Consider the following 17,902-nt stretch of genomic DNA (forward strand, 5'->3'; position numbering starts at 1 on the left):
GAGATTTTTTTCAACACATTTCTAAACATAAAAGTTTTAATAACTCACCTCTAATAACTGATTTATTTTATCTTTGCCATGATGACAGTAAATAATATTTGACTGGATATTTTTCAAGACACTTCTATGCAGCTTAAAGTGACATTTAAAGGCTTAACTAGGTTAATTAGGTTAACTAGGCAGGTTAGGGTAATTAGGCAAGTTATTGTATACCGATGGTTTGTTCTGTAGACTATCGAGAAAAATATAGCTTAAAGGGGCTAATAATTTTGTCATTAAATGGGTTTTAAAAAATTCCAAACTGCTTTTATTCTAGCTTAAATAAAACAAATAAGACTTTCTCCAGAGGAAAAAATATTATCAGACATACTGTGAAAATTTGTTTGTCTTGTTTTCTGGTGCAAAGTTCTAAAGATTCTTACATCAAGATCCAGTTACTTGCAAAGCAAAATGTAATATTTTCATTAAATGAAATTTGATTTTTATGCTTTTGATTAAAACAACAAATATCTGCAGTCTCTGCAAAATAAAAAAAAAGCTATTGAAAATGTTCATACCCTGGTACTTTGTTTAATGCATAAGCTCTCCCAATTTTGCTCAGTTTCTCAGGAAACCTAATTTGTGCATCTTATTGAAAGAAGTTTGAATATTTGCACAGTAAAATAAAAATGCTGACTAAAAATAAAAATAGAGAAATAAATATTCTACTACATAACATTAAATTATTGTCATGTTTAAATACGATTAAATATTTACCTTCTGTGGTAGGGGTGCCCAAACTCTGTCCTGGAGGGCTGGTGTTCTGCAAAGTTTAGTTCCAACCCCAATCAGACACACCTGGACTAGCTAATCAAGCTCTTACTAGGCTTTCTAGAAACATCTGTGCAAGTGTGTTGGGGCAAGTTAAAGCTAAAATCTGAAGGACACCAGACCTCCAGGACCGAGTTTGGACAACCGTGGTCTATGGCATAATTTTTATCCCCAATTATATATTATTATTTGTGAAATGAGGAACAAACAAGCCATAAATACATTAGAAAAAGATTTAATTCAACATAATATCAACATGTAATATTTCATCAAGGACTAGCCATAAATGGTGTATTGTGTGTTCCTCTGGGGTACCGATTGAATATACTTATTTACTAATCTTTATTATTCCTTTCTGGAACCTCAGAAAGCAGTTATTGATGGATGTGAAGCAGAGGTGGAAGCCACATTTCTGTCACTTGGCTTTAGGTCAGGGATGCCCAGGCTTAATCCTAGTGGGCCGGTGTCCTGAAGAATATAGCTCTAACCCCAATTAGGACACACCTGAACCAGCCACTCCTAAAAATGGCTTTTGCCCAAAAATGTTATAGGTCACCAACTTATTATTAGGCTTTTTTCTGATAGAGGGATAAAAACATTAAGGGCTTAAATATATATATATATATATATATATATATATATATATATATATATATATATATATATATATATATATATATATATATATATATATATAGATATAGATATAGATATATATATAGATATATATATAGATAGATAGATAGATAGATAGATAGATAGATAGATAGATAGATAGATGGATAGATGGATGAATTAACTTTTGATGTTTTTCCATACTACAAAAATCACACTTCAAATTGTCGAATGAAAACCTCAACAGAAGGCTAAACACGTTTGATCAGAAGTAAATGGCAGGTTTGGGTTTATGTTTGAGTGAGCTATCCTTCAGCATTGAAGCACATCCAGCGAATGAAATCATGTCCGTTTATGCCAACACCATCTCACGCCAATTCGTAACTTTTTGATTTAGTGGATAAATCGTACTCATTTTTACAATGTCATTTGTACAATTTAGTACGATTTACTCATCCCGCAATGACGGTTGTGTTTAGGGGCGGGGTTTGGTACCACGCCTCCTTTTTAAAATCGGACAATTTTGTACGAATAAACTCATACGAATTAGTATGAATTAAACACTAAACTGACAAAACGTAAAATAGTAACGTTTCCCCGTCAGATCAGGCTGTTTCTACCTGTGCATTCTAGCATTGCCAGCATTTATTATGTTCCATTATATGCAAGCACTATTGAAGCCTTCACCGTGGACCAGTTCAGAAACACTACGCCAGTGCTCTCAAACTCAACTCCTGAAGGGCTGCAGCTCTGCATGGTTTAGCTTCAACCCTCTCTAAATCACACCTGTTTAAGAGTTTTTAGCAGGCTGCGTTCAAAACCGCATACTTCCATACTATATAGTAGGCTAAAATCAGTATGCAGGCTGTGTAGTATCTCTAAATTGATAGAATTTGAAAAACAGTATGCGAGAAGTACCTGGATGACCTACTGTACTACTTCTGGCGAGACTCTGAAGTGCGCATCCCATCCATACTGCGCTACCCCATGATGCCCAGCAAGAGAATTTATGAATGGGAATGAAGCGACGCAACTGACGCATGTAGGTCACGTGACCATGACAAAATGGCGGATGTAGCACATCCGAATTCCATTCATACTGCTTACATTTACACTGTATAGAGCATACTTTTCCATCGGCCGAGTAGTATGTTTAAATTCAAATGCAGTACCTACTGAGTAGTAGGCGGTTTCAGACGCAGCCGTAGTCTTAAACACATTGATTAGTTGGATCAGCTGTGTCTGATTAGGGTTAGAGCTAAACTGTGCAGAGCGGTGGCTCTCCAGGAATTCAGTTTGAGACCTATGCTCTACACCAGGGGTCACCAACCTCGTTCTTGGAGGTCCGGTGCCCTTCAGGGTTTAGCTTCAACTTGCCATAACACAACTGGATGTCTCAAGTATACCTAGTAAGACCTTGATCAGCTTGTTCAGGTGTGTTTGATTAGGGTTGAAGCTTAAATCTGCAGGACACCGGCCCTCCAGGAACAAGTTTGGTGATCCCTGCTCTACACAATCAAGAACTCGTATTGTTGTTTTGCTCTCGGGACCTTTAGTTATGCATTAGCTCTATTCCTTCCTCATGTTTATTTCCAAACCCAAATCACTAGTCATGATACAGGTTGTTGTTTTTGTTGTTTCTTCTTTCTAATAAGGCTGTAACGGGTTAGAATCTCTTTGCCAGGGTTATGGTATTAACATGAACAGGTCGCCTGTTTGAAATGATCTCAGGTATGTCAGAACCAATGATTATATGTGTTGCGTGGAGAGCGACGGTTGTTTGATCAGTAGGACTGTTACTTAGAGACGAATAGATCAATATATTAGAGCGGGAGGTGCCTTAGTTTTCCTAGATCAGTGTAGAATGAACTAGAACGAGAGGACACGACTGGAGACTTTTGATAAAGACATTCACTCTTGGAGGATTTTGTTGGCCTTGTTAGTGAACTGCTCCTTCACATCATCATATCGTTTCTTCCTCTTGATTTTAGACTTTTGTAAGACTGTGTACAGATTTTTGCATGTTATAGGTGTAATCACTTGTTTTAAGGACTGTGCGGCTGGATTTTTATTGTATTTTATTGAGCTGTGTGGAGTTGAGTGGTCGGGATGTGATATTATTCCCCCCCAATACTGCAGCGTAGACCATTTCCCTTATTTTTTTCTTATTTTTTTTATTTGCACAAATGTATTTAAGGTGGAATTCTGTTTATTTGTATTGGTTTGGAGAACAATTCACATGCTCAGACTATTTCAATAAAATGGGGATCTATAAATCAGGCCTGTTTTATTTGATCAAAAGCTTTATTTGAAATCTGGCTAAATGACTGCATTTCATCTCTACACATTCAACAGAACGCCACAGTTAAAGTGCTGTATTGTTTCTCATTAGTCAAGCGGACAGAAGAATCGAGACTGAAGGTCAGGAGGGAAAGAAACTGAAGGCAGAAGCAGTAACGGCCATCAGAAAAACAGCTTTTACAAAGCTCAGGTCCAAAGTCACAGATCGAGGCACTGAGTACCACTGGAATCTCATCAACACGTAAACAAACACACACTTCACTTTTAAAGCGGAAAACTGAGCTGAGATCAGGGACAGTTGCAGAAACTCATATATCCAGACTGTCTTAAGAACTATTACGACTAACTAGCAGTTAGGTAACAAGCAATCTTACATTTTAGATTCAAAACTTTTGTCAAATTGATGGATGATTGAAAGGTGGTCTTCAACATTTGTTATGGATTAAACAGCATTCTAGGTTTTTCATGCAATAAACAAGACCAGTGTTTTCCTGAATTTAGTAATAGAAAGTTATTAGTCATTACATCTTTTATATCAGCGATACACTAATTTTGTGAATTTGTATGAGCAGATTGTGAGTAGATAACTGTAGAAACTAACTCCATGTTTTTGTGGTGTTATCACCAACAAATGAAGCATCATTTCAATCAAGAGTACACTGTGGAGTACCTCAAGGCTCAGTTCTTGGTCCCTTGCTTTTTTATATTTTTATTAATTTTCCTTCGGCCTAGTCCCTTATTTATCCCAAATCACCACAGCCGAATGAACCACCAACAATTCTGGCATATGTTTACGCAGTGGATGATGGAAAGTTCTTAGTTATCCAATTTTTATTACCAGCTATACAATCTGTTTGTTTTGTGAACTCAATCAAAATATCAGGTTGTGATAAGATATATGATTGCACATCATCTGCATAACTTGAGTAAAACAAACTAAAAACAAATGTATGATTTCACATAGCATGTAAGATAATGCAAACAGGGAGCAAGAACTGAGCCTTGTGGTTTGCCACAGTGCACATTAGATTAGTGATGCCACTCGATTCATTCATGCAAATTGAGCATGTTCTGATCAGACCTGAACTGAGCCAATGCAAAATTATGACCAGGCTTAGAGGAGGAGAAAATAAATAATAAAAAAAAACACACGACTAACTTTAAGACCAGTCCACATGGTTTATGCAACTGTCCACAGATCAGCCACATCCAGGTTACAGTTTAAAGGGAAAGTTCACACAAATGAATATTAGCTGTTAATGCACTCTCAGGCTAGCCGAGATATAGATTACTTTTTTTTTTTTCCAGATTTGTACATTATTACATGAATGACTGTGCTCATCGCTGATTCAGCAAATGCAGATGCAGGAGGCAGAAAATGATCAGTTGTTTCACTTCATTTTTTCCACTTGTGTTCACTGCTGCTCTCAGATTGTCAACCTATCAGTGCAGCACCATGGGTAATGTAGTTTTTCCACATGAAATCAAGACAAATTTGATTGATTTAGTTGAATGAATACAAACAGATGAGCTCAACTAAAGTAAATACTTATTAATAACCTCAAACAGGTCTGTCAGTTAAAAAGTACCAATTTTCACTATGAACTCTTACTTGCCTATGAAGATATTGGCTATTTATTACTATTTTATTACTATTAGTTTATTGTTTATTACTGTTTATAAACTACATTTGCCGCATGATCTTATATATATATATATATATATATACAGCGAGTCGGTGGCCATCAACTTGTCATACTGAGCAGAGCACAGACATTTGATGTTTCGCCACAAGACGGCGACAGAGACCACAAAATAAGCCCTTAGAGGAGAAAAACTCTAAACATTCAGCATTTAATCTTCTACACAGTGCTGAAGTAGGCCTGCAGGTCAACTCCTACATCTCCACCAGCCTGAGGGAGAGCCAATTCAACAGCGAACATTCATTTACGGGTGAACCCTTCTCTTAACATCACAGCGGATCTTTATGTTCAGTTTTAGTGCATATTTCAGACGGCCTGTGCAGGAGCCACAAACAGCCGGCTGAAATATTCATGAAGCAACATCAGAAAGAAGCACCATTTACAAAGCGTAAGACTCCTGTACACATATACTGTACACACACACACACACACACACAAGAGCAGAAACTCAGATGATTTCAGCTCAATTCTGTAATAAGTAACCCTGGACTTAAAAAAAAAACCCAGTCTGATGATGAATGGGTTAAACCAAGAATACATCATCTGGTTCATAATTAAGATTTTCTTTTATGCCAAAAATCATTATTATATTATTAAAGGCTGCACGGTGACTCACTGGTTAGCTCTGTCGCCTCACAGCAAGAAGGTCACTGATTCGAGTCCTGGCTCGGTCAGTTGGCATTTCTGTGGGGAGTTTGCATGTTCTCCCCATGTTGGTGTGGGTTTCCCCTACAGTCCAAACACATATGCGCTGTAGGTGAATTGGATGAACTAAAATGCCTGTAATGTGTGCGAATGCAAGTGTGTATGGGTGTTTCCCCATTACTGGGTTGCAGCTGGAAGGGCATCCACTACATATAACATATGCCAGAGTAGTTAGCGGTTCATTCCACTGTGGTGGCCCCTGATAATTAAGGGACTAAGCCCAATGAATGAATATTAATTGAAGATGTTCCATAAAATTTTGTGAATAAACTACAGTAACTGATCAATAATTTCTGATGAATACAATACTATTAATACGCACATAATAATACACATAATATGCAATAGTACACATTGATAAGAACTTAACTTGTTCAATTTAAAATGTGATTTTCTCATTATTCATATTAGTGGATAATTCGTACAAATTTATACATACAAAAATGTGCCTTTTTTTAAATTTATTTTATATTTTTTTAAGGAGGTGTGGCACCAAAACCCGCCCCTAAACCCAACCCTTATTGGGGGATGAGCAAATCATACTTATTACTACCACTAAATCAAAGTTAAAATTCATTCATTTTCCTTTAGCTTAGTCTCTATTTCAGAGGTTGCCACAGCAGAATGAACCACCAACTATTCCAGTATATGTTTTACACAGCGGACGCCCTTCCAGGTGCAACCCAGTACTGGGAAAAACCCATATACTCTCATGCTCACACACTATGGACAATTGTCATTCATCCATTCGGCTTAGTCCTTTTATTCATGAGGGATTGCCACAGTGCAATGAACCACCAACTTATCAGGCATATGTTTTACACAGCGGATACCCTTCTAGTTCTGGGAAATACCCATACACACTAAATAACACATGCACTAGGGCTAATTTAGTTTATTGGATTCCCCTATAGCGCGTGTCTGGAAAAACCCATGCCAACACTGGGAGAACATGCAAACTCCACACAGAAATGCCAACTGGTCCAGTTAGGACTCGAACCAGTGACCCTCTTGCTGTGAGATGAAAGTGCTAACCATTGAGCCACCCCAAGTTACAAATCAGCGTGATCATATTCCAACAAACCACACATCAACAGAGAGCTCATGTGTTTAGTGTTCAGATGATGCATTGATCTCAGTTTCCAAAGATTTGTCCGTTCTGGCTGGTTTTGTGGTGCAGGGTCTGAGATGAGAAGCGTGTGGTCATAATCTGCAGATGTGTTGAGGTAGGCAGCCGGCGAGCGACTGGACAAAGCACATCAGGTGTTGTTGAGGATTCGGCATCATCGTTTCTCCATCCGAACAAACACAAGACTCTGGTCTGAAAGAGGATCTCTGATAGTCTGAGAGTGGATGATCCATTAACTTTCAATCAACAGGGCTGTGTGAAGACAAATCTCCAATCTCAGAGATACGGCAGGACTTTAAAACATGCAGTAAACTTCATCCTGCACACCTTCACAGTACCAGAGAAAACACACACACACACACTCACACATCTGACCGGTTAAAAGTCTACGATTTTACTGATGTTCCTGAAAGACATGTTTTCTACTCCTGCATTAATTTCTCCTCTGCTGTTAAAAGTGTGAGCCGCAGGTGTGTGTGTGTGTGTTACGCACTGGTCCCGTTCTCCGGCTGCTCCTGCTCCTCCTGTTGGCTCTCGCTGACGGCTGGCGTGTGGCTCAGCTCTGGAGTGCTGCTGTGGCGGGACGGCTGCTGATCGGTGAGTCTGGGCAGACTCCCGTACGCCGGACGCTCCTCCAGGCCTCTGTGGGTGGATGAGGTGAACCTGTGATCAGACAGAGGAAAGAAAAGAAGACGATATTGCTCGGGTTATTAAAGCTGAGGCTTCTTTAAAGCTGCAGCTGGACGTGTCTGCACTCGTGCGACTGCATGAGGAGATCAGCAACAAACTAACAGTGCAGGAATGAAGATAAGAGAGAGAGAGAGAGAGAGAGAGAGATGAAAGGAAGTAAAAGGATGATGACAAATATTTGCAAATAATTGCATTAGTTTAAAATTATGGGAAAAGGTGTATATATATATATATATATATATATATATATATATATATATATATATATATATATATATATATGTATGTATATATATATATATATATATATATATATATATATATATATATGTATATATATATATATATATATATATATATATATATATATATATATTTGAAGTCAAAATGATTCGTCCTCCTGTGAAATATTTATTCTTTTTCAAATATTTCTCAAGTGAAATTTAATGAAGCAAGGAAATTTTCACAGTATTTCCTATAATATTTTTTCTTCTGGATAAAGTCTTGTTTGTTTTATTTTGGCTAGAATAAAAGCAGTTTTTAATTTTTCAAAAACCATTTTAAGGGTCACTATTATTAGCCTCCTTTAGCAATATTTTTTCTACAGAACAAACCACTGTTCCAAACCACCCTAACTTCCCTAATTAACCTAGTTAAGCCTTTACATGTCACTTTAAGCTGAATACTAGTATCTTGAAAATATCTAGTCAGGTATAATGTCCTGTCATCATGGCAAAGAGAAAATAAATCAGTGATTCGAAATGACTTACTAAAACTATTATGTTTCGAAATTTGATGGAAAAAAATTGTATCTCTGTTAAATGGAACTTGGCAAAAATATACAGGGATTAAAATTGAACAGGAATAATAATTCTTTATTAAACAATATTAACTAATAAATTCTGACTTTAACTGTATACATACACTCAGTGGGGTATTCAACACGTCCTCATTTTTCTCTGAAACCTTATTTCTAAAAGTGCTGTTGACTTGAAATTTCCCCAGATGTTGATTACAACCAAAGAAATCCATATATGCAAAGAAAACTAAAGTATATAGATTACAAATGAAGTTATGTGTAATTAAATGAAGTGACTGAGAGAAAAAGTATTGAACACATGAAGAAAGGGAGGTGTAGATGGGCAGTGAAAGCCCAGACAGCAGCTGAAATCTCTCAGTAGTTCTTCAGCAACCCTCTGCACTTCCTCAGTGTAAATAAATATTATCTGCTTCAGTCCAACATCTACATGAGCAGGATGATGAAGATGAAACCAGGGTGGACATTTCAGCAAGACAACGATCCAAAACACAGCCAATGAAACTCTCAAATGCTTTCAGAGAAAGAAAATCAAGCTATAGAATGGCCCAGCCTGACCTGAATCCAATAGAGAATACAAAATAAAGATCAGATTTGACAGACGAGACCAACAGAACCATCAAGATTTTTACACTCTGTTGAAGTCTGTGAACAACTCACACCTGAGCAATGCATGTGACTTCATTCTCCATATGAGAGGCGTCTATAAGCTGCCGTCACCAAAAAAGCCTTGTATATGAAGTATTAAATCCATTTCAGTAAATCAGTTTTTTCTACTTGTGTCATTTTTGTGATTATTATTATTATTCTTGTGTCATTATTTATTACACTTAACAATTTTTTCAGCTTTGTTTTTTTTTTTTCGGGATTTTACCATAATCTGGTTTAATGTCAACATCTCGTTCAGAAATATTATTCCCAGGAAAAACGTGTTCAATACTTATTTTTCTTTATAATTTATAATACACACACACACACACACACACACACACACACACACACATACACACACACAATTATCACTCATGAATTATTAGCCCCCCTGTTTATTTTTCCCCCAATTTTTGTTTAATGGAGAGATTTTTTTCAACACATTTCTAATCATAATAGTTTTAATAACTAATTTCTAATAACTGATATATTTTATCTTTGCCATGATGAAAGTAAAAAATATTTGACTAGATATTTTTGAGGATACATCTATACAGCTTAAACTGACATTTAAAAGCTTAACTAGGTTAATTAGGTTAACTAGACAGGTTTGGGTAATTAGGCAAGTTATTGTTTAACGATGGTTTGTTCTGTAGACTATCGGGAAAAAATATAGCTTAAAGGGGCTCATAATATTGACCTTAAAATGGTGTTTAAAAAATAAAAACACTTTCACTCAGCCGAAATAAAACAAATAAGACTTTCTCCAGAAGAAAAAATATTATAGAAAATTCCCTTGCTTCATTTGGGAAATATCTAAATAAAGAAAAAAGAAAACAATCAAAGGGGCCTAATAATTCTGACTTCAAATATATATATATATATATATATATATATATATATATATATATATATATATATATATATATATATATATATATATATATATATATATACATACATACATGCATGCATGCATGTATGCACGCACGCACGCACAGTATGTGTGTGTGTGTGTTTGTCTGACCTCTCGTCTCTGGAGCGCTGCAGGCTGCTGTGGAAGCTGCTCTTGCTGTGAACGCTGCTGGCTTTACTGCGCACGTCGTCCAGCATGGCAAGGTGTGTGGAGGAGGCGTGTGTGGAGGTGCCCTGGGTGGACGTCCCGCGGGACTTGCGGACGATGGGGGTGTTGGGGTCCCGCAGGAGAGACTGAGCGAAGTCGGGATCCTGCAGAACCTGCCGGCTCTCGTGCACGGCACCGCTGCTACACACACAAACACAGAGCACACACTTTACATTCATGCAATATCCAAACCCACCTAATGCAGTGAAGTTACACATTTCAGTTCTAGAACTCACACTTAGCTCATGATTTATAAAGAGCTTGTGTGGCATGCTGTCTCGGGAGAGAGACCTGAGCTCAAGGCATCCTAGTGCCCAGGGCTCTCTCCCTTTCGCCGAGTTGAGGGGAGTTTAAGCTCAGGTTGATCTCAAACTCCCGTGCTGCTGAGGCTAACTTCCTGAGAGTAAGACATTTAGAAAAAGATTTAGGCTTATTTTATCTATAAGATAAAAAGATGGTGGGAGGAAAACAGGGAACTTGGGGGAAAACCATGTGGACACAGGGGGAACATGCAAACTCCACATCAGAAATACCAGATGGCCCAGCGAGGACCCCAGCGCCATTGTTATTCTTGCTGTGAGGCAACAGTGCTAGTCACTGAGCCACCGTGCCACCCATTCTGGATAAAGGTGGAAGGGGGGGGGGGGGGGGGGGGTTCCAAAAGGAGATTGTTGTAGAAAGGAAATGAGGATATATATAGTGACTTGGGATCCTATGATTGGAGGATCATGGTTGGTTAATTTGGGCCAGCTGGGTCGATCATGAGCACGTGCTCCTCTCGAAATTAGTTTAATATTAAACCACTTGATGTTCAGTTCACTTAAAACTGCTAAATTCTGTCTCAAATCAAACTGCACAATGTTTGATTTGCTAGCTCACATTGATATTCCAGGGCTCGAAATTAACTTTTTTTACTTGGTAGCACCGGTGCTCCCAACTTCAAAAATTTAGGAGCACCAGAAAAAATTTAGGAGCACCAGAAAAAATTTAGGAGCACCCACCAAAAATGATTAAACACCGCTGCAAATTGTATTTTAAGGGACTTATTGTATTTTAAAACAACATCAAATAGGACTAACAAAAACCAGAAACAACTATCTAACTAATGCTGAGATTACATTGATATTTGTGTGCAATAATTCCAAAATGTGTATGTATTATAATTCTAGAATATTAATGATGATGAAAATGACAATAATAGTAACAATGAATTACATTTCTCATCATCATGCTGCCTTAAATGTGTTTGAATGTAGGTTATCTGCTATAAAAAGTCTGTTACTTTATGAATAATAAATGTATAATTTGCATCAAACAAAAATGAAGCATTGCAGTAAGAAATATTTATTTTGTACTGCTAAACAGCATATATATGCATGTCAGTTTAATAAATAATATTTCTGCTGCAAAACAAACAAAAGATTATAATAAAATATTAAATTCAAGGCTGAAAGCTGCAAAACAGTCATCAGTAACTAAATAAAAAAAATAATATACACCTCAAGAAAGAATAGACAAAAGAAAGTAAGTAAAGTCTCACTTCTATCACTCTTTAAAAGTTTTGGTTTCAGTTTGTGTCAATTTAAAGGTTCAGTCTGAGCTGATTTTCATTTTTCTGTGTTTGTGGAAAAGCAGGCGAGTCAGCCGACCCAATTTATGAGCAGGTTATGCACCGGCGCAATACCGCTCTCTGTTATGAGCCGCAGTTTCAGTGTAAACTTAGTAAAGGCGAGCTTCTTTGGCGATGATACAGTATTAGATTTGACTTTTAGCGGACATTTGCGCTGAACACGCAGTGAATGCAACGCATCGAGATTCGTCCGCCTTCTCCGAAAAGCACGTACTCGATTGATCTCAGCTGGCGGATCAATATTCACCACGTGTCATGATCGCTCTCATCTGCGCCTCAACTTTAGGTGGGGTTTGCAAACCTGCGTGCTTTAAGTTTTCACTCTTTAGCCGTTTGCATTTCCCGTGGACATAAAAGCTCCTTCCCTGTCATCTAACAGTGGAAAGCCTTGTGTGGTTGACAGCTAATATGAACCAATATAGCGGCAGGGAAGAGCGATTCAGCACGTTTTTAAAAAAATCAAAACAGGTCGCACTAATGCGCCCAAATATATTATGAGGTCGCATCGATTAATTTTCGGGCGCATATGCGACCAAAATGGTCGCAATTTCGAGCCTGTATTCTGTAGGTCAGGGGTGGCCAACCCTGTTCCTGGAGAGCCACCTTCCTGCAGACTTCAGCAGCAACCCATATCAAACACACCTGCCTGTAATTATCACGTGGTGTTCAGGTCCTAATTAATTGCTTCAGGTGTGTTTGATAAGGGTTGCAACTGAAATCTGCAGGAAGGTGGCTCTCCAGGAACAGGGTTGGCCACCCCTGCTGTGGGTAAACATAATCTGTGCCAGTGAATCCACTGAAAACACATGCTTGTTTTGGTAAATCTTCAATCAGATTGTCTAATCATCTGCTTCTGTTAGGAGTGGCGATCATTCACTGATGATGTTTCAGCTACAATATTCAAAGCCACGCCCATTTTACCATTCGTTTGCTATGAGAAAATGATGTGCTAAAGAAAGCCCCGCCCCCTGCTTAATATTCTGTTTCAGTTCAAACTACATCAACATACTGAAAAGTCTCTGCCGGTTTAAGCTAACTATAAAACATTTCCCCTTTTTAAGTCTTTTCACAGCAGCACAGTGGTTAGCACTGTCACCTCACAGCAAGAAGGTCGCTGGTTCAAGCCCCGGCTAGTGTTAAATGAGTGTTTTGTCCAGTGAACAGCGTCACTCTGATGAAGAAACTCACTCTTTGCGTCTGCGGCCGTGGAAGAAACCGGCCCACTCGAAGCAGGTCTTCTTACTGCCCACCCAGAAGACTGACGGGATGCCCACCACCAACACCATCAGATACTTGATGAGGAATAGCACAAGATCAGGCCTGCTGGTCTGCTCCACCTGCACAACACACACACATACACACACAGTAAGTACAAGTACAACTGTCAGGAATTTCCATAGCCATTAAAGCAATAATCCTCAAGAAGCTGCAGTGGTTTAATCTACATTTACAAACCCCATTAGTTGTTCTAAATTAGAGTTGTTTTACTGCTGATACTGCTGATATATAAAATACTCGAAATTGTATTGCAAAAGTTCTGCGATCAGTATTGGCGAGAATGTGAAATAATGTAGGGAATACCAGCCGCGCACACATACAGGCATTATTGTTCATCCAGCTGGTCATGCTTCAGTGATCTGCCACCCTCAGGCTCTCCTACACTGCATTTATTCTTCATTTCATCCACAACACTCAACACACTCAACACAACAGACTTATATTAATATCAGTGTTCATTTTATCTTTATAATTAATAAGTTCTCAAAATCTCTTAATATTTATATCATTAATAATAATAATAATAATAATAGGGTCGCACGGTGGCGCAGTGGGTAGCACGATCGCCTCACATCAAGAAAGTTGCTGGTTTGTGCCACTGCTGGATCAGTTGGCGTTTCTCTGTGGAGTTTGCATGTTCTCCCCGTGTTCGTTTGGGTTTTTTCCGGGTGCTCCAGTTTCCCCCACAAGTCCAAAGACATGTGGTACAGGTGAATTGGGGAAGCTAAATTGTCCGTAGTGTATGAGTGTGTGTGTGTGAATGAGTGTGTATGGATGTTTTCCAGTGATGTGTTGCAGCTGGAAGGGCATCTACTGCGTAAAACATATGCTGGATAAGTTGGCGGAACAAATAAATGAAAAAAGTGCGACTGCTGTGAGTGCAGGCAGGTAGGGACAGCAGCTCTTGCGGCCCAAAAATTGACTGGCCCAGCGGAAATCCTCCCGTTCCTCCTGATTAGCCAATCCAGTCATTTTATTTTTAGTTTAGTTTATTTAATAGATTGTTAAATTATATGAATAATTAGAAAAAAAAGTTCTTGGCAACTTGTTGCGTTTAAATTTTAGCTTAACTTTTTATAGTTTAAATTTGCTTTACAGTTTTATTACTATTATTAATATTTTTATTGATGCAGTTTTATTTTTTATTTTTGTTAGTATGTCAAGCTAAGTGTAAATGAGAAACATTTCCTTCGCAACTAATTAAAAAAAATTTTATTTACTTTTTTAATATTAGTTTAATTAGTTTAGTTATTTTAATTAGTTTTTAGTTTAATTAGTTTTTTATTATTAGTTACGTAGTTTTAATTATTTCTATTTTAGTTAACATGTCAAGATAAATGCAAATGAGAAACATTTCCTTCGCAACTATTTATTTAATGCATTTATTACTATTATTATTATTATTATTATGTGGTTAATTTTTTTTATTTTAATTTCTGTAGCCCCAGACTCGAGGTTATCGATGCGAAGATCATGATCAGCCACCGTGAACTGAATGTTATCTAGTTTGGCTGCCAAACTTTTGAAGGATGTTTTAAAGTGTTCTGCGATCGAGGCTCTAACCGTGCATCCACACGGCGCTTTCTGTACTTGAATTTTTTTACACATTCCATTAAACAAAAAGAACTGTTAACTTCACTTTTATTTTTGCTCTGTCATATTTCTATTTATAATTTTTATATTTGTTATTATATTATTAATATTTATTATATTTGATGAAAATGCACTGCATGGAAAAAAGACTTGATTATCCCAGTCGATTTAAATGAATGAAATCTTTCCAATGGAGCCATTCAAATCATCTAGAATAAAATAATTAAAACACTCATAATATAAATGGCAGCAAAACATAATATCCCAATAACACATTTCTTCCAATATCGTGCAGCGATGGTTAATGTCAAAATAAATGTAAAAGAGAAACATTAAACATTTACTTTGCAACTTGTTAAAAACAATTTATATATATATATATATATATATATATATATATATATATATATATATATATATATATATATATATATATATACTCATTAATTGATAAATTCATTCATTTTTAACGATTGAATAAATGAATGAAAGGATTTATTTAATAATAAAAAAAATCGCTTTAATTATAATAACCAATATTCTGCAGTGCACACAGCCATGTTTTCTTCCTGTTTCAGCATGAGTGTGTGTAAATGTGATGCATGTGTGTGTGTGTGTGTGTGTGTGTGTGTGTGTGTGTGTGTGTGTGTGTGTGTGTGTGTGTGTGTGTGTGTGTGTGTGTGTGCACTGGTTCAGAAGGCACAGCTCACTGCTCTCACACAATCCTGCTTTATCTCATGAGCACAAGCCTGAACAACGGGCTGTTCTCATTTGCTCTTCCTCTGGTCAAAGCAGCTGGACACTCCACACACATCACTGCATTACACTGAAAAACCACCTCCCACACACTGGAGGAAACATTATTAACGGTTACAGAAAACACTAATGCAGGATGCCTTCAAACGTGTCAGGATTATCATATTTACAGGAAGATGATGATCAAAATATCTGCCACATGCAGAAAAAGCACTTCCAATACTGGGTTTCAAGGAAGAAACAGTGGATGCAGCTGAAATCCATGATTAAGCTGTAAGAGTCGACACTAAATGTGAAATGTAGTACTGTTAAAAGGAAAATAATAATTAGTTTGTCATAAATATGGTTTATTCAAATGACTTGTAAAAATAAAATGTATTTTATTGTATAATTACTTCATCTTCTTTGGTTTCATTGTCCAAGTATACCTTGCCTTCATTTTGTCCCAGCCAGTTTGACTGTAAATGAATAAGGTTATTATCAATTAGGAATTAATGAGGTTAACTAGGCAGGTTAGGGTAATTAGGAAAGTTATTGTATAATGATGGTTTGATTGAAAAAAACAAACATATAGCTTAAAGGGGCTAATAATTTTGACCTTAGAATGGTGTTTAAAAAAATGTAAAACTGAGGGGGGCTAATAATTCTGATTTAAATTCACAATTTAAATAATTCTGACTTCAACTGTATGTGTTTTTCACTGAAAATAAAAAAAAGGAAAAGAAACAAACAAAAAAATATTAATTAATAATATGAATATAATAATACAAGTTTTAAAAAAATACCAGAGAGATTAAAAAAAACACTCCTACATCCATAAGCAATATATAATGTGTCCAAAATGTGACAATCAAATCATAGTTGAAATATATATATATATATATATATATATATATATAACAAAATAAAAGTCTCAAACTTCTATTATTTAGGAAATTATACAGTTAACGTCAGAATTATTAGCACCCCTCTGAATTTTTCTTTCTTTTTTAAATATTTCCCACATGAGGTTTAAACAGGCAAGGAAATGTTCACAGTATGTCTGATAATATTTTTTCTTCTGGAGAAAGTCTTATTTGTTTTATTTCGGCTAGAATAAAAGCAGTTTTTAATTTTTTTAAAACCATTTTAAGGTCAAAATTATTAGCCCCTTTAAACTATATATTTTTTGATAGTCTACAGAATAGCCAAGTTATTGTATAACAAAGGTTTATTTACCTTAACCTGCCTAGTTAACCTAATTAACCTAGTTAAGCCTTTAAATGTCACTTTAAGCTTTAAGTGTCTTGAAAAATATCTAGGGAAATATTATTTACTGTCATCATGGCAAAGTTAAAATAAATCAGTTATTAGAAATGAATTATTAAAACTATTATGCTTAGAAATGTGTTAAAAAAGTCTCTCTGTTAAACAGAAATTTGGGGAAAAAATAAACAAGGGCTAAAAATTCTGACTTCAGCTGTATATGTTGATAATATTAGAGTTAAATTACAAAGAAATATATACTAATACAGCAAATTCAACATACAACATATTCGTGATATATTTAATAACATTTTTAAAGGCTCAAATTTGCCATTGATTATGGATTTAACATTTTAGTAAAATATGTTTTATGCATTCTGCTGTCTAGTATAATGGATGAAACTGAAAATTATTTAATATAAAAAAATAGGTAGAAACAAGCATTAAAATTTTGTTTGTTTTTCTACATTTTTGATTTCTTAAATACTATTATTAAGCATGAACATGTCATATATTATAAACAATATAACTGTACTAATACAACATAATAATGAAAAGTGTACAATGTGACAGTGTATAATGATTGACATAATCCAAAATGTCAAAAACAATTTAGGCACTCAAATTTCACTAAAGAAAAGTTTGTCATGAACATTTAATATATATATATATATATATATATATATATATATATATATATATATATATATATATATATATATATATATATATATATATATATATATGATGCTGTCATGTCAATATGGACCAAAATGTCTGAGAAAAATTTCCAGTACCTTGTTGAATCTATGCCACGAAGGATTAAGGCAGTTCTGAAGGTAAAAGGGGGTCCAAT

The 17,902-nt window shown here is 36.1% G+C and overlaps 1 protein-coding gene across 5 annotated transcripts in view; it reads right to left on the reverse strand.

The window, feature by feature from the left end:
• Positions 1–3,883: 3,883 nt before the first annotated feature.
• fzd3b (frizzled class receptor 3b) overlaps positions 3,884–17,902 on the reverse strand; it is a 73,815-nt gene continuing 59,796 nt past the window's right edge. For 2 of the 5 annotated variants that reach the window (XR_015512703.1, XR_015512702.1), the window contains exons 5-8: positions 13,363–13,511; positions 10,449–10,685; positions 6,968–7,926; positions 6,551–6,803 (exon numbers count right to left, since the gene is read on the reverse strand). Coding sequence is in view for 3 of the 5 variants with exons in the window: in XM_087289341.1 (XP_087145467.1) it covers positions 7,749–7,926; positions 10,449–10,685; positions 13,363–13,511 (564 nt within the window). In the remaining 2 variants the exon portion in view is untranslated. 5 annotated transcript variants of the gene reach the window in all.

Source organism: Danio rerio, chromosome 17 (genome assembly GCF_052040795.2).
Source record: "Danio rerio strain M-AB ecotype USA chromosome 17, GRCz13ab, whole genome shotgun sequence".
Classification (NCBI taxonomy): Eukaryota; Metazoa; Chordata; class Actinopteri; order Cypriniformes; family Danionidae; genus Danio; species Danio rerio.